This window comes from Podospora anserina, chromosome 3 (genome assembly GCF_000226545.1).
Source record: "Podospora anserina S mat+ genomic DNA chromosome 3, supercontig 2".
In the NCBI taxonomy this organism is placed as follows: Eukaryota; Fungi; Ascomycota; class Sordariomycetes; order Sordariales; family Podosporaceae; genus Podospora; species Podospora anserina.
In genome coordinates this window covers 1,768,210-1,787,968 of record NW_001914856.1, presented here as the reverse complement: position 1 = coordinate 1,787,968, position 19,759 = coordinate 1,768,210, and the positions used below count along the sequence as shown (strand labels likewise).

Below are 19,759 nucleotides of genomic sequence, written 5' to 3'. Positions count from 1 at the left end.
TGTCAGATTTCACTCACAGCGCCGGATTTCGAGGATACCTCACTCACTATCTTGTCTTTGACTAACACCTTGGATCAAAGAATCACTTCGTATAGTCTTGGAGCTAATCATATCTCGTATCCTGTAGACCCTTCCATCATCCGCAGTTATCAAGCTGCTTTTTGATACCCCGCCCGTTGGCCAGGTCACGTCAGACAAGCGACACTCCTTCGCGTCTTGACAAGCAGAAGCTTGCCTAGCATGGGCGAGATCAAGCTGACCCCAGAATTTGATGATCGACAGACTCACCTAGAGTCTGAGCAATACAACTACCAGCCCTATGAATACCAGACAGAAAACAACGACTCGTGGGCTGGTGCTCTTCCGGTGAAGCAGTATGTGTCCCCTTGGTTCGGCTGAATACTTTGCTTTGTTAACACTTTACCTCCAGGGGGTTGTATGATCCCTCACTCGAGAAAGATGCGTGCGGTGTGGGCTTTGCTTGCCACATCAAGGGCAAGGCTAGCCACAAAATCGTTAGCGATGGTGAGTTCTCCTGACAGCGGTCATGTCGAATCAATAACTAACCTTGACAGCGCGAAACCTTCTATGCAACATGACCCATCGTGGTGCCGTGGGATCTGATGCGCGAGATGGTGATGGTGCTGGTGTCATGACATCCATTCCCCACAAGTTCTTTGTCAAGAACTTTGAGCGTGAGGAGGGCATCAAGCTTCCTCCATTGGGACAGTACGCTGTGGGCAATCTGTTCTTCAAGCCTGATCCAGAGACCCTGCAAGAGTCCAAGCGGCAGTTGGAAGATATTGCCGAGTCCTTGGGCTTGAGAGTCCTCGGGTGGCGAGAGCTTCCCGTGGACTCCACTCTCCTTGGTCCGGCTGCTGCTTCTCGCGAGCCTACCATTCTGCAGCCCTTTGTGGTTCTCCAGTCTGCCTATGGCTCTGGGGATGCTCCTGAGATTACGGACGCAGACAAGTTCGATGACAGGTTGTTCGAGAGACAACTCTATGTCCTCCGGAAGCGTGCCACCCGCACCGTCGGGCTTCAGAACTGGTTCTACATCTGCTCTCTGTCGAACAAGAACATTGTTTACAAGGGACAGTTGGCTCCAGTACAAGTCTACCAATACTACCACGATTTGGTGAATGCTGATTATGAGGCGCACTTTGCCTTGGTACACTCGCGTTTCTCTACCAACACCTTCCCATCTTGGGACCGTGCTCAGCCCCTGAGATGGGCCGCTCACAACGGTAAGCAGTAGACTGGATTTGCAAGGCCGACATCACATGCTAACTTCAACCCCAGGTGAAATCAACACTCTCCGTGGTAACAAGAACTGGATGCGCGCTCGTGAGGGTGTCATGCAGTCTGACATTTTCGGTGATGAGCTCGAGGACCTCTACCCGGTCGTTGAGGATGGTGGTTCTGATTCCGCTGCCTTTGACAACGTGTTGGAGCTCCTCACCATCAATGGTGTTCTTTCTCTCCCAGAGGCCGTCATGCTCATGGTCCCCGAGGCCTGGCAGGGCAACAGTGCCATGGACCCCAAGAAGGCCGCATTCTACGAGTGGGCTGCTTGCCAGATGGAGCCCTGGGACGGTCCTGCTCTCTTCACCTTTGCCGATGGTCGTTTCTGCGGTGCCAACCTTGACCGTAACGGTCTTCGCCCTTGCCGCTTCTACGTGATGGATGATGACCGCATCATCTGCGCTTCCGAAGTTGGTACCATCCCCGTTGAGCCCGAAAGAATCATTCAGAAGGGCCGTCTGCAGCCTGGCCGCATGCTTCTCGTCGACACTCACGCCGGTCGTATTATCGATGACAGCGAGCTCAAGGCTGCTGTTTCCACCCGTCAGGACTTCAGATCCTGGCTCGATGAGAACCTGATTACCATGCCCAATGTCTTGGAGAAGGTTGGCGAGGACAAGAGCGTTGTGCTCGCCGCCAAGCCTGATGACTTCAAGCTCCAGGAGGACCCTCTTCTGCATGCTTTCGGCTACACCTTTGAACAGGTCAGCTTGCTGCTCGCTCCGATGGCCTCTGACGAGAAGGAGGCTCTCGGTTCCATGGGTAACGATGCTCCTCTTGCATGCCTGTCTCAGGCCCCCAAGCTGCTCTATGAGTACTTCCGTCAGCTGTTCGCTCAGGTCACCAACCCTCCTATCGATCCCATCAGAGAGTCCATCGTCATGTCTCTAGAGTGCTATGTCGGACCTCAGGGCAACCTTTTGGAGATGGATGCTTCCCAGTGCGGCAGACTCCTCCTGCCCAGCCCCATCCTTTCCATTGAGGAGTTCAATGCCTTGAACAACATGTCCAAGCTCTACCCCGAGTGGACCGTCAAGACCATTGACATCACCTTCCCCAAGACCGAGGGTGTCCAGGGCTACATCAACCACCTTGACTACATCTGCAAGGAGGCCACTGCCGCCATCGAGGCTCGCGATCGCATCATTGTCCTGACTGACCGCAACACATCCAAGGATCGCGTTGCTGTCTCTGCCCTGTTGGCTTCTGGTATGGTTCACCATCATCTTGTTGCCAACAAGTGGCGTTCCATGGCTGCTCTCGTCGTTGAGACTGCCGAAGCTCGTGAGGTTCACCATATGTGTGTGCTTCTCGGGTACGGCGTGGATGCCATCAACCCCTACCTTGCGATGGAGTGCATCCTCAAGCTCAACAAGGAGAAGCTCATCAAGAAGAAGCTCACCGACGAGCAGCTGATCCACAACTACAAGCACTCTGTTGACGGCGGTATCTTGAAGGTCATGAGCAAGATGGGTATTTCTACCCTCGCCAGTTACAAGGGTGCTCAGATCTTCGAGGCTCTCGGTGTTGACGACAGCGTTGTCGACCGCTGCTTCCGCGGCACTGCCTCCCGCATCAAGGGTATCACTTTCGAGCTCATTGCTGAGGACGCTTTCCGCCTCCACGAGCGTGGTTTCCCCTCGCGCTACACTGTTGGTGTTGCTGGCCTTCCCGAGTCTGGCGAGTACCACTGGCGTGATGGTGGTGAAGCTCACATCAACGACCCCACGTCGATTGCCAACATCCAGGACGCCGTCCGCACCAAGAACGACAAGTCATACGAGGCCTACTCCCGCTCCGAGTATGAGCAGATCAAGGCCTGCACGCTCCGCGGCATGCTCGACTTCAAGTTTGAGGAGACCACTCCCATCCCCATCGAGCAGGTTGAGCCCTGGACCGAGATCGTGCGCCGCTTCTGCACTGGTGCCATGTCTTATGGTTCTATTTCCATGGAGTCTCACTCCACTCTCGCTGTGGCCATGAACAGACTTGGTGGCAAGTCCAACACCGGTGAAGGTGGTGAGGATCCTGAGCGCTCGCAGGTCATGCCCAACGGCGATACCATGCGCTCTGCCATCAAGCAGGTTGCCTCTGGCCGTTTCGGTGTCACGTCCGCCTACCTTGCCGACTCTGATGAGCTTCAGATCAAGATGGCCCAGGGTGCCAAGCCCGGTGAGGGTGGTGAGCTGCCCGGCCACAAGGTCTCCAAGTCCATTGCCCGCACTCGTCACTCGACCCCTGGTGTCGGTTTGATCTCGCCTCCTCCTCATCACGATATTTACTCGATCGAGGATTTGAAGCAGCTCATTTACGACCTCAAGTGTTCGAGCCCTCGCTCGCGTGTGTCAGTGAAGCTTGTGTCCGAAACTGGTGTTGGTATTGTTGCCTCTGGTGTGGCCAAGGCCAAGGCTGATCACATCTTGATCTCTGGTCACGATGGTGGTACCGGTGCTTCGCGCTGGACTGGTATCAAGTATGCCGGTCTCCCTTGGGAGTTGGGTCTTGCCGAGACTCATCAGACTTTGGTCTTGAACGATCTTCGTGGCCGTGTTGTTGTCCAGACTGATGGTCAGCTCCGCACTGGTCGCGATGTCGCCCTTGCTTGCTTGCTTGGTGCCGAGGAATGGGGTTTCGCTACCACCCCCTTGATTGCGATGGGTTGCATCATGGTAAGTTGATCACTTTTTGATATTTTTGTTACCCCTTCACACCTGGCCCGGATGGATTCAGGCGTGCGAATGATGCAGAGAGGCGTGGTTGGATTTGAAGAAGGCCTGTTTGAATTGAAAATAGGCCTCCTTCACATCCAAATATGCCTTCAGGTGTCTTTTGGACGCCTGTCACTGTCTTTTGGATGCCTCACTTCATCCACCGCCCACCATCCCATGATGATTTCTTGTTGAATACAAGCTAACTGAGCGCGTGAAGATGAGAAAGTGTTTACATCCCTCCACCACTGTCCGCACCCTCGCCGGCGTCACGACGATTGCCGAGATCAATGTCGGCGACACCCTCCTCGACGACAACCACCTCCCGGTCCTGGTCCTCGCCGTGGATGAGGTCCAGAGGGGCCCTATGAAGGAGATACACTACAAGGAGTTTGATTCTCGTGAGAAGAAAAGCTTCAAGTGCACTCCTGATCATATCCTCCCCCTGCGGACATATGGCACTGCCCCCTCCCTTGTCTGCTCCCAGAATGGGGACAGGGTCGACTGGCAGGTTTACTGGTTGACACGCTGTGACCGTTCCGGTCTTGAGAGAGAGTCGTGCAGTCTGAGGTGGGATCAGGCTGCTCATTTCCTCTACCGTGACCTTGTCGATAGTCAGGACCATACCCCGACTGAAGAGGAGGTCCATAGCTATGTCGACAGTCGTGTGGAAGCACATTTTCACGAAGCCGGCCACGACGACAACCCCCCTGAGTTTGACGACTTTCTGCGCCAAATTGCTAACCAGGAGCTTAAGAATGAGCCTGGCCTGGTTAGAGAGGCACTGCATAGTGCTGTGCAAGAATATTTGGACAGCATACCATCAGACGTTCCCATGGAAGATTTAGAGGTAGATGATGTCGAGCTGGTGGACCTCGGACCTGAGATAGGACAACAGTTCCGTGACATTGAGCTCCCGTCCTCGACATATGGAGGATCTTACCGTCCTGGTTCTTCCCAGTATACGTCTAGACCAAACTCGTCCCTTGGACACGCAGGGAACAACTCGAATGGGGGCTCATCACCACCAATTCCCCTTGGGCATCGCCCCTTCAGCCGTAGTCAGTCGGCGCTTACTGGAGGCAGCAATGGACAGCCTTCGAGGATGCCAGTATTGCATGAAGCAGATGCTGCATCATCAGACGCTATGTCAACCCTGGGCGAGTCATCACTCATGTCACTCCCGTCAGCTACACTCGATCGCTTCGCCAAATTGAGAAGTGGGCTGAATAATGGGTGCCAATGCGGTGGTGTCCGGAGAATCTGTCGTCGTTTCCCTACCGAGCAGCAAGGTCGCTTGGTATATGACTTGCTGAGGAGTGAACACCATCATCTCGTTGACCCTTATATTGTCAGAGATGGTGATGACTTCAGGATGACCGTGACTCGGTACGAGGGGCTGTGCAGCAAGCAGGTCAAGAAGAATCACTTGAAGCTTTACCGCGCCCCCCTTGCCTTTGCTTCTCACCCGGCCAACGTCCAGAGGTCCGTCCCCATCGACCCCTGGCTCCTGGGCTTCTGGCTTGGTGATGGGTCCACAGGCGGCCCGATCGTCTCCAGCTCCGATCTTGAGGTCAAAGTCTGGCTTCATAGCCATGTTGCGGAGCTCAACGCCAGCAGGCCAGCCGGGGCTCGCCCGCTCCACGTCAGCGAGCACCTCCAGCAGAAGGCTGGTGATGCTATTCCGGGGACTAATCACTATGCCAACCACAATACTTACACATATAGGATCTCCAGTCAGGAGGGGATGCCTGGGTATCACTGGAATCCCATCCAGGATGGCCTCCGTTCCCTTGGTCTCCTTGGTGACAAGAGTGGTGGTATCCCCGACTGCTACAAGACTGCGGATGAGGCTACTCGGCTGGCTGTCATCGCTGGCCTCATCGATTCTGATGGCTGCTATGTGAAGTCACACAATACCTACCGTTTTACGCAGCGCACCGATGAGCATAGGAAAATCGTGGAGGATCTCCGCGACTTGGCATTGAGTTGCGGTATCTCTGTCACAGGCATTGACAGAGAAATCAATAACCAGAAGTTTGGGGATGGGTGGTCAGATATTCCTGGCGATGTCTTCATTTGCTACCTTGGCAAGGGGTCTGCTAAGTTCCAGCAATACCTCCTCATGCCTCGCAAGAGGATGAACATGGCCAAGACCTATTACACTGACGATGCCCGCCCCTTCACGGTCACAGACGTTGAGGAGGATGATTATCGCGCGATTCAGGTCTCAGGGTCCCTATTTCAGCTTGGGAATGGCCTCGTTACTCACAATTGTCATTTGGTTTGTGATTTGAGATCCCCAATTCCCGAGTTTTGCTAACCTTTTCGTCAGAACACTTGCCCTGTCGGTATCGCCACCCAGGATCCTGAGCTTCGCAAGAAGTTCACTGGTACTCCCGAGCACGTCATCAACTTCTTCTACTATGTTGCCAACGAGCTCCGTGCCATCATGGCCAAGCTTGGCTTCCGCACTGTGAACGAGATGATCGGTCGTGCTGAGGTCCTCAAGGTTCGCGAGGATCTGCGCACCAACAAGACCGCTAACATCGATCTTTCTCTCATTCTCACGCCTGCCCACAAGCTTCGCCCCGGTGTCGCCACCTTCAACGTCCGCAAGCAGGACCATCGCCTCTACGTCCGCCTCGACAACAAGCTCATCTCCGAGGCCGAGTTGACTCTTGACAAGGGTCTTCCCTCCCGCATCGAGTGCGACATTGTCAACACCGATCGTGCCATGGGTACTTCGCTCTCCTACCACGTCTCCAAGAGATTTGGCGAGGCTGGTCTCCCCATGGATACCATCCACGTCAACATCAAGGGCTCAGCCGGTCAGTCCTTCGGTGCTTTCCTCGCTCCTGGTATCACCCTGGAGCTCGAGGGTGATGCCAACGACTATGTCGGCAAGGGCTTGTCTGGTGGTCGCTTGATCGTGTACCCTCCTCGCTCGGCCGTCTTCAAGGCTGAGGAGAACATTCTCATCGGCAACGTCTGCTTGTATGGTGCTACCAGCGGTACTGCCTTCTTCCGTGGTGTTGCTGCTGAGCGTTTCGCCGTCCGCAACTCCGGTGCCACCGCTGTCGTTGAGGGTGTTGGTGACCACGGTTGCGAGTACATGACTGGTGGCCGCATCGTCATTCTTGGCAGCACTGGCCGCAACTTCGCTGCCGGTATGTCTGGTGGTATCGCCTACGTCCTTGACATCCACCAGGACTTCCTCACCAAGCTCAACACCGAAATGGTGGAGGCTGGCCCCGTCGAGGACCCCGAGGAAGTTGCCTACCTCCGCGGTCTCATCGAGGATCACCACCACTACACTGGCTCCGAGCTTGCGGCCCGCATCCTGGTCGACTTCAACCGCGCCCTTCCCCGTTTCATCAAGGTCTTGCCTGTTGACTACAAGCGCGTCCTTGCCGAGGAGGCTGCTAAGGCTGCTGAGGCCAAGCGTGCTGAGTACAACCTTCCCATCATCTCTGGCGTTGAGCAGAAGAAGGAGGCCAAGAAGGAGGTCAAGAAGGAGCACACCGAGAAGCTTGCTGATATCGAAGAGAGCTTCGGTGACCAGACCCGTGACAAGAAGAAGGCTCTTGTGCTCGACAAAACCAAGGGCTTCATGAAGTACCAGCGCCGCTCTGAGAAGTACCGCAGCGCCAAGACGCGTGTCAAGGACTGGGCCGAGCTTTCCCAGAGACTCGACGAGGACGAGCTCAAGTATCAGTCCGCTCGCTGCATGGACTGCGGTGTCCCCTTCTGCCAGTCTGATACTGGTTGCCCCATCTCCAACATCATTCCCAAGTGGAACGAGCTTGTTTTCCAGAACCAGTGGCAGGACGCCCTCAACCGTCTCCTCATGACCAACAACTTCCCCGAGTTCACTGGTCGTGTTTGCCCTGCTCCCTGCGAGGGTGCTTGCGTTCTCGGCATCAACGAAGACCCCGTTGGCATCAAGTCCATCGAGTGCGCCATCATTGACAGAGGTTTCGAGAAGGGCTGGATGGTTCCCAACCCTCCCGAGGTCCGCACCGGCAAGAAGGTTGCCATCATTGGTTCTGGTCCCGCTGGTCTTGCTGCCGCCGATCAGCTGAACAAGGCTGGCCATCTTGTCACCGTCTACGAGCGTGCTGACCGTCTTGGTGGTCTGCTCATGTATGGTATCCCCAACATGAAGCTTGACAAGCGCATCGTCGACAGACGCACCAAGTTCATGGCCGACGAGGGTGTCATCTTCAAGACCGGTGTTTCCATCGGCGACGATATCAAGCTGATGGATCTCAAGGCTGAGAATGATGCTGTCATCATCGCCACCGGTGCCACTGTCGCTCGTGACCTTCCCATCAAGGGCCGCAACCTCGAGGGCATCCACTTCGCCATGGAGTTCCTTCACAAGAACACCAAGTCTCTGCTTGACTCCGAGCTGGCTGACGGTTCTTACATATCTGCCAAGGACAAGCACGTCGTTGTCATTGGTGGTGGTGATACCGGTAACGACTGCATCGGTACCTCTGTCCGCCACGGTGCCAAGTCGGTTGTCAACTTTGAGCTGCTGCCTCAGCCTCCCCCGGAGCGTGCGCGCGACAACCCGTGGCCCCAGTGGCCCCGCATCTACCGTGTCGACTACGGTCACACTGAGGTGGCTCAACACACAGGCAAGGACCCCCGTGAGTTCTGCATCATGTCGGAGGAGTTTGTCGACGACGGCAGCGGCAAGGTGAAGGGCATCAACACCGTCCGTGTTGAGTGGACCAAGTCTGCCAGCGGTGGTTGGGACATGAAGAAGGTTGAGGGTTCTCAGCAGTTCTTCCCTGCCGACCTCGTCCTCTTGTCCATGGGTTTCTTGGGACCTGAGGCTCGTGTCTTGGGTGACGAGATCGAGAAGGACGCTCGCAAGAACGTCAAGACTCCTGCTGGGAAGTACAGCACCAATGTGGAGGGTGTCTTCGCGGCTGGTGATTGCCGTCGTGGACAGTCGCTTATCGTTTGGGGTATCAATGAGGGTCGCCAGGCTGCTCGCGAGGTTGATTTGTATCTTGAGAAGAACACCAGCTTGCCTGTCACTGGTGGTATTGTCAAGAGGACTGCTGAGGAGGTGTTTACTGCTATTGCTTGAGCAACAGTGAACACAATCGGGGGCGGTTGAAAGGAACGATAATGATGACGAGGAATGAAAGCATGGGTTTCTCTCTCTCACATGGGTCAGAAGGGGGGGAAGCGCGATCACACGACATCAGAGTTTTTTCTCTCCAGCGAAAGGGAATCATGATTTTTTTTCTTTGATGCGATACCATTTTTTCGTTGTTCATTGCAAAAATGTTATCTGGCTGGTGGGGGATGATGGATGAGAGGTGAAATTTGTGGTATTTCTTTTTCTCTTTGCTATGTTTCTTCTGCTGGTTCGGGCGGGGGGGTTGGCATTTGGGAGCATTTTCTGGTAGTTTTATTTTCTTTTTTTCTTTTTTGTCGCTGTGGCATTTTTGTTGTAAGGTTGTGTACATATTTCAGATTTCAAAATAAAAAGCTGTTCAAAAAGCAATGGGGTTTTGATGTGTGGTGATGTTTGGTGATCTTTTCGAAGAGCTTCGATCTGAATACTGGTACCATATTCGGTTGCAGCTCCTCTACGAAAATGCGACAGACAACTGTCCAAACCCACACACATTGACTGCAGAAGAAAACCATCCTCGGCTCGACAGTCTTCATAGCCTAGCCTCCAACATGGTGTAGATCATGGGATTGAAAGCGCTTTGCCTACACCAAGATATTACACCAAGATAGTTAGGAAAGGAACAAGTGCAAGAACAGATGTACAGGCACACGATGGACGGTACCTCATCTCATGGCATTCTCTCGATTCATACTTTACACATATACACTATAATTAAAGATATTTCGTCCTGTTTTTCCTCCCTACTCCTACTCTGTAAGTACAAGTGTGTATACAATAACACTATATGAAACCCGCTTCAAATAAACAACCGCCCCCGCCCCCATCCTCCCCGACATATCCAAAAACAGCTGGGTATTACACAATATGGCAGAGTAAATCATCCCCCCTAGATCAACCCACCCCCCCTAACAGCTTACAACTTGGGCTTGGAACCAGCATTGGCCGCAATCTCCTCATACATGCGGTCAATCTCGGCGCGGAAAGCCCTCGCCGTCTGCGGGCGCTTGAGCTTGAGGCTGTTCATCTCGTTAGTTATACTGTATCCAATACAGTGACTCGGAAAAACTTACGTGGGAGTCAAAAGCTCATTCTCGATCGAAAAAGGCTCAATATCCAAATAGATATTCTTCACCTTCTCGTAGCTGTTGAACTTGTGGCTCTTTCCAATGTTATCCAACAGCTTCAACAGCGCCCCCTTGACCCTCGGGTCGTTCGCCGCCACCTTGAGCGCAGCCTTGTCCTCGGCAGAAATGTTCTGCTTGAGGATCTTGCTGGCATAAGGAGCAAAGTGCACAGGGTCGATACCGAACACAGCCACCAAGCTCGACTCCTTGGGCTCGCCGTGCACAAAGGCCATGGCGAGGAGGTTGCAGCTGCCGAGGTAGACGTTCTCGATGCGCTCGGGGGAAATGTACTCGCCCTGCGCGAGCTTGAGCACGTTCTTCTTGCGGTCGATGATCTTGAAGCGGCCCATGCTGTCCACCTCGACGATGTCGCCGGTGTGGAACCACCCGTCGGCCTCGATCGTCTTGGCCGTCTCCTCGGGGTTGCGGTAGTACTCCTTGAAGATGATGGGACCGCGCATGAGCAGCTCGCCGCGGGGGTTGGGCTTGTCCTCGACGGTGTACTCGTAGTCGGGGACGGACTCGATGCAGAGCTCGACCGAGGGGCACGGGGGGCCGATGTTGCCGGTGGTGAAATCGCCGGGCATCTGGACGGTACCGACGGCGTAGGTCTCGGTCATGCCGAAACCCTGGACGAAGTTGTTGCCAAAGGCGGCGCGGAGGAACTCGTGGACGTCGGGGTCGAGCTGGGCGGAACCGCTGACCATGGTGCGAGCGCGAGAGAGACCAACACCCTTGAGGACCTTGGGGGTCCAGATCTTGTCGTAGAGGAAGTGCTTGTTGGTGGCCTTGCCAGGAGGAAGCTTCATGCTGGCCTTCTTGGCCTCAATGACACGGCGCGAGAGGGCACCCTTGAAGCCCTCCTGCTCAACCGTGGCGGCCTGGATGGCAGAGTTGATGCGGTTGAAGAGACGGGGCACCGACATGAGACCAGTTGGGCGCAGGAGCTTGATATCCTCCACAAGCTGGGTGATGTCACCGTGGAAGTAACCGATGCTGGCGCCTTCAGCGAGAGCAGTCTGGTCAGCCATGCGACCATAGATATGCGCAAGAGGAAGATAAGACAGGTGGACGTCGCCAGCCGTGATGCTCTGGTTGGAGCGAGCAGCCGAGATACCGGCAACACCGTTGGCGTGGGTGATAAGGACTCCCTTGGGGTCACCAGTGGTACCAGAGGTGTAGTTGATGGTCAAAACATCCTCGGGCTGGGGAGGGCGCATTGGGCGGCCGGAGCGGGCACCCAGCGCCTCCACGCCCTCCATGGAGAAGATCTCAAGGCCAACCTGGGCGGCCGCAGCGTTCAAGAGCGACAGCTTGGAGTGGCCGGTCATCTCACCGGCATCGAGGGGGTCCAGGGAGATGATGAACTTGAGGCTGGGCACGCGGGGCGCAAGCTTCAGGAGAGTGGGGATGTGAGGGAGCGAGCAGACGACGGCAGTCAGCTCGCTGTGGTTGATGATGTACTCGGTCGCCTCGGGTCCGAGAGTCTCGTAGAGCGAAACGGGCCACAAGGACTGCGAGAGCAGAGCCAACTCGGTGATCTGCCACTCGGGGCGGTTCTGGGCCCAGAGACCGACAGCATACTTCTTGTCAGCCGTGACGCCAACCCGCTGGTGCAGCTCAACGATGCCAGCACCAAAGTTCTTCCTGCGCTCAGCAACCTCGGTATATGTCGTCCAGACAAACTTGTTCTCCCATGTCTTGGAGACAGGGTTCCAGGGTCTGTGGCCCAAGCATCTGTTTCTGGGGACCCGCGCGACGGAAGCTTCGAAGAGATCGTGGACGGTGCGAATGGCGGGGTCGAAGGTCTCGAGAAGAGGGCCGTTCTGGAAGCGCCAATGGCGGTAGATGGGAGTCCGGTTGGGGCGCTCGGTGCCGGGGATGGGGAGGGCGTAGGGAGTGCCCGGAGGGGGTGGTTGGGCGATGGCGTTGATGTAAGCCGTCGTGTCCTGCTTGCTGGGAGCCATGGCCGCGAGGTGTTTCGGCGAAACTCAAAACGAGCGTCGTTATTCGTACCGGTGGTTGAAGGAGGGGAAGGTCGAACGGCGTCTAGTAGATGTGACCCGCACGAACAAAGACAAGAAACAGCAATTCGTCAAAACACACAAGTGGCAGCTAAGGGGGAGGTTGGCGTCACCGGTCGTTTGGAGGATGGAGGAATGGTTTTGAGTAGAAGCGGCCCAAAAAAGCCACAAGCTGACGGGGAGATGGTCTCCTTTTCGTCAACAGGGTCGGCGCTCGGCAGCATGTGTCTCGTCCAAGTTGGTCTTGAGCCGAGTGCGACAGGGGTGTGGGAGCTAACCGGGTTGTCCGGGCTGCCAAATCAGCGCGTTGCGACTGGATATGAGAGACCTGCTACGCCATCATGAGTCTTGGTTTGCAGATGCGCCTTGATGTGAAACCGTGGGCTAAAAGCTGTCCCTCAAAGTTGAGCTTGTTTCTCTATGTCTTTTAAACATTACTGTCAACTCTGCACGCTTCAACTCTATGTCGGAGGCCCAATATCAGCATGGCCGTTGACGACTCTGTTAGGGGCTGGGTACCTCGTCGCAGAGGTCAGCCTCGGCTGGTCCAGCGACAACAGTGGACCTGTGGCGCCGAATGGCGGTTGTTCCCCAATGCTTTTGGGCGTGGAGGCAATGGCCGGTGTTGGAATCCGCAACTGGCAACGGGACACCGGATTGGAACATGGGGCCGACATCCAAGGCTTCGCCAAGCGACAAATTCCACGACCTCCCACGAAGATGCGCGGAGGCCCTTTCCCGGTACGGCCATCACATGCGCAGAGGGAGATTTCCCCAGACAAGACAGATGACACGCGGGGGATCCCATCTTTTGAGAATGCGGGGTGCGGAGAAGCAAACATTTCGTTTTACTGAAAAAGCCCACCAGCAAGTGAAGTCAACAAAGAAAGCACCCGTGGCTGGCAATGTCGATATCCACTCCAGACTTTGTAACTGCGGGGGTGGGGGTCAGGAACAGCGTGTGAGCGTTTGGAGAGGCTCACGACGTTGGGACGTTGCGCCGGGAGGACGGTTACTGCTATCCAGAAACAGGCCTTCGGAAACAAACTAAATCGAACAGTTACCGACGGTTGGGACTGGCGGTTGTCGACGTCAGGATGGCAGACGTTCAAAAAGCCTCGGACAGCCATCGACCTCGGCTGGGATGGAACTCGGGCGAGCTGGGACAACCTAGTCGCCTTTGGGAGCCATGAAAACGCCCAGCCTCACCCCGCGATTCAGATGCCCCACATTGATGTTTTGGTCTTGGCATCGCGCACGAGCCATCAAGTTCAAACTGAACAACTCGAAACCGCCAAGACATCCAAGAGCATCGAGCCATCAGATGAAACATCCTCCTTGATTCTTGATAATGGGGCTCAACATCGCAGTTGGAGATGACCCGAAGATTCTATATGACGGACCTTCTGAGATGGAAACCAACCCAGCAGCTTGTGTGAGTCGCTTTTGTGTAAAGTTCCACCTCTCATCTCAAGCTCAAGCAAGCCAAACAACTGTCGACAGACACCTGCCATCTTACTCTGCTTGTCCAGCGATTTTCGAGATATCCAATTGCATTTTTCTTGGGGACCTGAGCGAGAAAACTCGAAAGACAGATCTTGAAAAAAGGCAAGAAAAACCGACACCTCAAATTCAGACAACAAGAGGCGGGACCCATCCCTTCTTATAGCCCGTCTCCTGTCATCCCGTTTCATGTTCCAGATAAAACCCCCATGCCCACTTCGTCACCACCAACGCAGCGATCAGGGTGGATATTCCCGTCACGGAGTCACCCCTAGCCGGTCTTGAAGGGCAACTTCAACACTACTTCACAGCCTTGTTTTAAACAATGGTACCATCTACCATTGGGTGGCCTCGCGCGCCCAGTAGCTACGACCCCCCCCCCATCTAGCATGAATGAAAATGTCTGATGATTTGCGTTTCAGGGGGGTCGTTGACGGCTTGGATAATGTCACTTCACTCATTGACTTGGACAAAAGTCAAGACTGCTTGATTCTTATGGTTCCTCTTGCTATTCTTTTTCATTTTTCCTTCCATCAGACATCTGCGGTGTTGTTGTCCAGTCTATCCTAGACATTTTCTTTCTCTTCATTTCGTCACTCCTTTGATACATTCATCCTTCTCTTCGATACGCAAGCAGGCCAGCAACTGCTTTTTTTTTTTTTTTTTTTTTTGTTTTTTGAATTCTCCGAAATCGAAATATTCACATCTTATAAAAATCAAGCTATCACGAATACGAGATCAAAACGTCAAAACTCACAACCATGTCCCTCTTTAAGACAGTCATCCTCCCCCTCCGGGCCATCCAAGGCGTCTTTGCTCTCCTAGTCCTTGCTCTCTCATCATACGGTACTCGCCCCTCCTTACCTCCCAAATCAACTCTCTCTCCTATATCTATCACCCTGAAACTAACCTTTTTCCACAGTCGCCCACTGGTACAACACAACAACAGTAATCTCCTCCCCCTCCTCTATCAACTTCCTCTTCTTCGCCTCCCTCTACTCCCTCCTCTCCATCCTCGCTCTCGAGTTTCTCATCCCTCGCTTCGTCGCCCCCAAGACGGCCGCCAGTAACTACATCGCTTTGGGGGTGGAACTGTCAAACGTGCTCTTTTGGTTCGCGGGGTTTGTCGGGCTGGCGGTTTTCCTGAGCAAACTGCTGTTTTGTCGGGGGAGCGTCTGCCAAAGTGCGCAGGCTGACGTTGCGTTTGCTGCGGCGGCGTGGCTGGTGTGGACTGGGTCGGGGGTGATTATGGTGAGGGAGGTGGTGAAGAAGGGGGGGTTGATGAGTTGGAAGAGGAAGGAGCCGGCGGCGGTGGAGGTTCCTGTTACCAACAAGGAGGAGGCTTAAGATGTTGGAAAGACTGAGGTTAAAAGCTGTCGTGCCGGTGCAGGTTGATCAAAGACCAGCCAGTTTTCTGGGGATGCGGGAGGATTCCTAGGGGATCGACCGGGCCGTTGATTTTCGTGGCTCCTTCGCGATGGTGGCTTCTCAGGGGCTGGCGGGAATGCGGCACAGTTCTATGCGCTCCGTGGTGGTGGGAGTGGTGGCTGCTCGGAATTACCAGAGGTTCGGTGCTCGGATCTGGAATGCGAGAAGGATTCGGCCCTGGCGGGGAAGGTTTATTACGGACAACAGGACATGGCTCGGGCGGGCGATGGTTTTGGATAGGTATGATTTGATGGTTTCCTTTTGCTTAGATTCTGTTCTTGTCGATGTTGGCTGCTCCAGCCTTGACGGCTGGCTAGAGTCGGTCACATTTTTATCTTATAACGTTTCTTTTTTGAGCTGGCGCTTTATGAGGGCAGTGTTTCTGGGTGGCTGGTTTTTGGGAAAGATGACAATCCTGGGAGCTGTTGATGAAAATACCAACAAAAGATGTTATGTATGAACTTTGCCTTCGAATGCTCTTCATGGGTAAACGCTCCTTCGTTGGCACATGACAGGAAAAGTCTAGCTCCGATATATGAAAGTCCCCATACATTACCTAATTTCTTACCTGAGGTCGTCGCATGTGGATGGGATGGGATGGGATGAGACATGGATCACTCATGTGGGGGTCGCTCTTCTGAACCCATCTTCCCGTCTTACAACATCGTGCCAGTCTCATGGTTACCAGATCTGGGTGGTTCTCTCAGCCGCCATGTTATGCCTCACTTCGGACCTCTATTTATTCTCTTCTTGACCGTCCCATCTTTGATCCCGTCTGGATTCCATTTGACTTACTATCGAGAAACAGAGCCACCACAGCAGCAGGCGCCTGGTGTCACTTGGGGTCCCCATTGCGAGCTTGCCTCACTGCATTGTTCTGTCTCACATTCACCATTCATTGTTCGCCATGTACCTCGAAATCGAAATACAGCCAGTCGAAATGCAGCAAGTGATCGGCCAGCTTAACTCTGAACCCCTCGTTGGAGAAAGCTACCCCGCCTTGATCCTCTCGTGTAAGTCCACTTGAATATCACCTCATCCCATCTCCAAACCCAATCCGGTGGTCTATGAGATTCGGCTAGCATCTGTCACAATCTCCTACTCCTGCAGCATGTACCTACACTTGGCGACTTACAAAAGGTTGATGGTGGGGCAACCTCCGACTATCGGCCTTATCGTCGACAACCTTGATGGGCAAGAGAGTAGAAGCTCAAGTAACGAAACACGTCTTGAAGCAATACAATGACGGGCCTTGATGCTAATAAGAATGGATGCCCTTCTCATCCTCGACTGACAACCGAAGAAGCAGTCTTCATTGTTGGGTGATCAGGCTCGTACACAGCGCATCGCAGCTCCCAAAAAGTGACTTGCTGCCCCACGCCATGAGTCGATGGCGCGATTGCGTGCTTTGGACATTCACCCCCTCCCTTTCCCAAAGTGGCATGCAAAGTACACCCACTCCTGTAAACTACAAGCCCGTCACCACGCGGGAAAAACATGCCAATTCGTAGCCCCAGGTAATGGAAATGCATCCTGGGCCAGCCTTGCTGTGGTGTGAGGTAAACGGGGCCCTGGCCTGTTGCTGTGTGTTGGGACGTGTGACGATCATTCCGAGAACGTGGGTGGGTTGTCACAGGCGGGGACCCCCAGAAGTGAAAAATGTAAAAAGGCCTCCTGTTCCCGTCCTCGCCGCCCCTTGAACTCCTTGTTCCTGTCCCCTCCATACTTCGACCTCCGTCCCTGTCTCGAGCCTCAGCCTCGTGTTTGAAGGGTGCTTTTCTTTTACTTGTGTCTTTTCTGATACCCCGTTGATACCCCGTTTCCTACTTCAACCAACACCACAGTCATCATGTCTGAGCAGAGATTCGAGACCCTCCAGCTCCATGCGGGGTATGTGCTACCGTTGAATCTACTTTTGAGAGAGAGGACCATGCTGACCAGAGTGCGAATGCTATAGCCAGGAGCCTGACCCTGCCACCAACTCCCGTGCCGTCCCCATTTATGCCACCAGCGTGAGAAACGACTCATATACATACCTCAAGAAGGTGGAGATGGCTAACAAGTACAACAGAGCTACGTTTTCAATGACTCGGCTCACGGTGCCCGCCTCTTCGGCCTCAAGGAGTTTGGCAACATCTACTCCAGAATCATGAACCCCACCATCGATGTATTCGAGAAGAGAATCGCCGCCCTCGAGGGTGGTGTTGCTGCCGTTGCCGCCTCCTCCGGCATGGCCGCTCAGTTTATGGCCATTGCCGCTCTTGCTCACTCCGGTGACAACATCGTTTCCACCTCCAACCTCTACGGCGGTACCTACAACCAGTTCAAGGTCCTCTTTCAGCGCTTCGGCATCACTACCAAATTCGTCACGGGAGACAAGCCCGAGGACTTCGCCGCTGTCATTGACGACAAGACCAAGGCCGTCTACATTGAGAGCATTGGCAACCCCCGCTACAACGTCCCCGACTTCGAGAAGATTGCCAACATTGCCCACGAGCACGGTATCCCCGTGGTTGTCGACAACACCTTCGGCGCCGGCGGTTACTTCGTCCGCCCCATCGAGCACGGTGCTGATATCGTCGTCCACTCTGCCACCAAGTGGATTGGTGGTCACGGTACTACCATCGGTGGCGTCATCGTCGATGCCGGCAAGTTCGACTGGGGCAAGCACGGCAAGCGCTTCCCCCAGATGGTTGAGCCCTCCGAGGGTTACCACGGGCTCAAGTTCTGGGAGACCTTCGGTGCCATCACCTATGCTATCAGAGTTAGAGTCGAGCTCCTCCGCGACCTCGGTGCCTGCCTCAACCCCTTCGGTGCCCAGCAGCTCCTCCTCGGTATCGAGACTCTCTCCCTCCGTGCCGAGAGGCACGCTTCCAACGCCCTCACCCTCGCTCGTTACCTCGAGGCCAGCCCATATGTGGCCTGGGTGTCGTACCCCGGTCTCGAGAGCCACCCATCTCACGAGTTGGCCAAGAAGTACCTCAAGCGCGGTTTCGGCGGTGTCTTGAGCTTCGGTGTCAAAGGTGGCGGTGCTGCCGGCAGTCAGATTGTCGACAGCTTCAAGCTCATCTCCAACCTTGCCAACGTTGGCGACTCCAAGACCCTTGCCATTCACCCATGGACCACCACTCACGAGCAGCTCACCGACGAGGAGAAGATCAGCTCGGGTGTGTCTGAGGATCTCATTCGTGTGTCGGTCGGTACTGAGCACATTGAGGACATCGTTGCCGACTTTGAGCAGGCGTTCAAGGCTGCTGAGGCTTCGACGACAAAGGGTGAGGAGACAGAGGTGGCCGATCGGACCAAGACTGATGCTGCGCCAACTGAAGTTTAAATGATTTATGAGATGTAATACCTAAGCGAGCGGGTTTTTTTTTTTTTTTTTGGATGATAAATAAAAGAAAGAATTCAACTTTCAACCCATTATACCATCTTGAATGTTGCGAGCTCTGTGATCCAACCCATGTAAAGAGCAAGCAGCCCAAGGCTGAAAGATGTCGTTTACAGCAGGGGCCCCCAGCCCTGAAACAGCCAATCAGACCCCACACTGCCCCCCTGTAAGCCGCGTTTCGTCACTTGGACCTGGGTAGCTGCCGCTCCGCAAGGGAACTTGACAACAGAATCTTGTCCAACCTCCACCCAAAGAGCATCAACGGTCAACCACCACCCCAACACGCGCGCGCCCGTTTAACCAGTGTCGAGTTCCCTACCGAATACACAAACTTTCGAGCCATCCAAACGACATTTTGCCACGACCCCCAACGATGAGAATACCAACCCTCCTCTCCCTCCTGGGAGCAGCCACCGCCCTCACCCACAACAACCCCCCTCTTCAAACCTCCCTAACAGTCCACATCCCCCCCTCGGCCCCCCTCCCCAACCCGGCCGCTCTCCTTCCCCAAACACACGCGACCCTCAACTCCCTAACCAAACACCACTCCGCCCCATTGTCGGACAAATCCAACTTCCACTTCCACAACGTCACCCCCGGCTCTTATCTGCTAGACATCCACTGCCTCACCCACGCGTTTCTTCCCCTCAGAGTGGACATTTCCCCCTCCTCCTCCTCCTCCTCGGACCCGTCAGAACAATCACCCATCAAGATTGAAGCATGGGAGACGTTCAGGGGCAACGACTGGGGAAACAAAGGGGAGAAGGTCTCTACTGAGGTGTCGGACGGGAAATCGGGGATGATGGTGGTTGTGGCGAGGATGGCCGGCCAAAAGAGCTATTTCATGGAGAGGAGTTCGTTTTCGGTGCTGAGCATCTTCAAGAACCCGATTATCCTGCTGAGTTTGGTTTCGATGGGGTTGTTTTTTGGGATGCCAAAGTTGATTGAGAATAGTAAGTTTCTTGATGAGGAAAAAACAGGGGTGGGATAGATTGCTAATGTGATGAATGATAGTGGACCCGGAAATGCGCGCCGAGTGGGAGGAGCAGCAAAAGAGCAACCCGATGAATGCGCTGATGGGGGCGGCAAGCGGGCAGCAGGGGGAAGGTCAA

The 19,759-nt window shown here is 54.5% G+C and overlaps 5 protein-coding genes across 5 annotated transcripts in view, besides 1 other annotated feature; 4 read left to right on the top strand and 1 right to left on the bottom strand.

Annotated features, from left to right (window-relative positions):
- Positions 1–240: 240 nt before the first annotated feature.
- PODANS_3_6960 (uncharacterized protein) lies at positions 241–9,120 on the top strand (the record flags this gene model as incomplete). Its single annotated transcript, XM_001909464.1, has 5 exons — positions 241–374; positions 431–525; positions 576–1,247; positions 1,303–3,974; positions 6,349–9,120. The coding sequence occupies 5 exons, from the start codon at positions 241–243 to the stop codon at positions 9,118–9,120; spliced, it is 6,345 nt and encodes a 2,114-aa protein (XP_001909499.1).
- Positions 4,243–6,288: a sequence feature (intein).
- Positions 9,121–10,090: 970 nt separating the features above from the next.
- Positions 10,091–12,268, bottom strand: PODANS_3_6950 (uncharacterized protein; the record flags this gene model as incomplete). Its single annotated transcript, XM_001909463.1, has 2 exons — positions 10,091–10,193; positions 10,248–12,268. The coding sequence occupies 2 exons, from the start codon at positions 12,266–12,268 to the stop codon at positions 10,091–10,093; spliced, it is 2,124 nt and encodes a 707-aa protein (XP_001909498.1).
- Positions 12,269–14,589: 2,321 nt separating this feature from the next.
- On the top strand, positions 14,590–15,175 carry PODANS_3_6940 (uncharacterized protein; the record flags this gene model as incomplete). Its single annotated transcript, XM_001909462.1, has 2 exons — positions 14,590–14,674; positions 14,751–15,175. The coding sequence occupies 2 exons, from the start codon at positions 14,590–14,592 to the stop codon at positions 15,173–15,175; spliced, it is 510 nt and encodes a 169-aa protein (XP_001909497.1).
- Positions 15,176–17,105: 1,930 nt separating this feature from the next.
- Positions 17,106–18,590, top strand: PODANS_3_6930 (uncharacterized protein; the record flags this gene model as incomplete). Its single annotated transcript, XM_001909461.1, has 3 exons — positions 17,106–17,146; positions 17,214–17,268; positions 17,328–18,590. 3 exons carry the CDS (start codon positions 17,106–17,108, stop codon positions 18,588–18,590), a joined length of 1,359 nt encoding a protein of 452 aa, XP_001909496.1.
- A 160-nt stretch (positions 18,591–18,750) lies between these two features.
- The window catches only part of PODANS_3_6920 (uncharacterized protein), a gene marked incomplete at both ends in the record, with an annotated part of 1,459 nt that continues 450 nt past the window's right edge, over positions 18,751–19,759 (top strand). Inside the window, 3 exons of the mRNA XM_001909460.1 lie at positions 18,751–18,842; positions 18,987–19,600; positions 19,662–19,759. Coding sequence (XP_001909495.1) covers positions 18,751–18,842; positions 18,987–19,600; positions 19,662–19,759 — 804 coding nt within the window. The remainder of the gene's footprint in view (positions 18,843–18,986; positions 19,601–19,661) is intronic.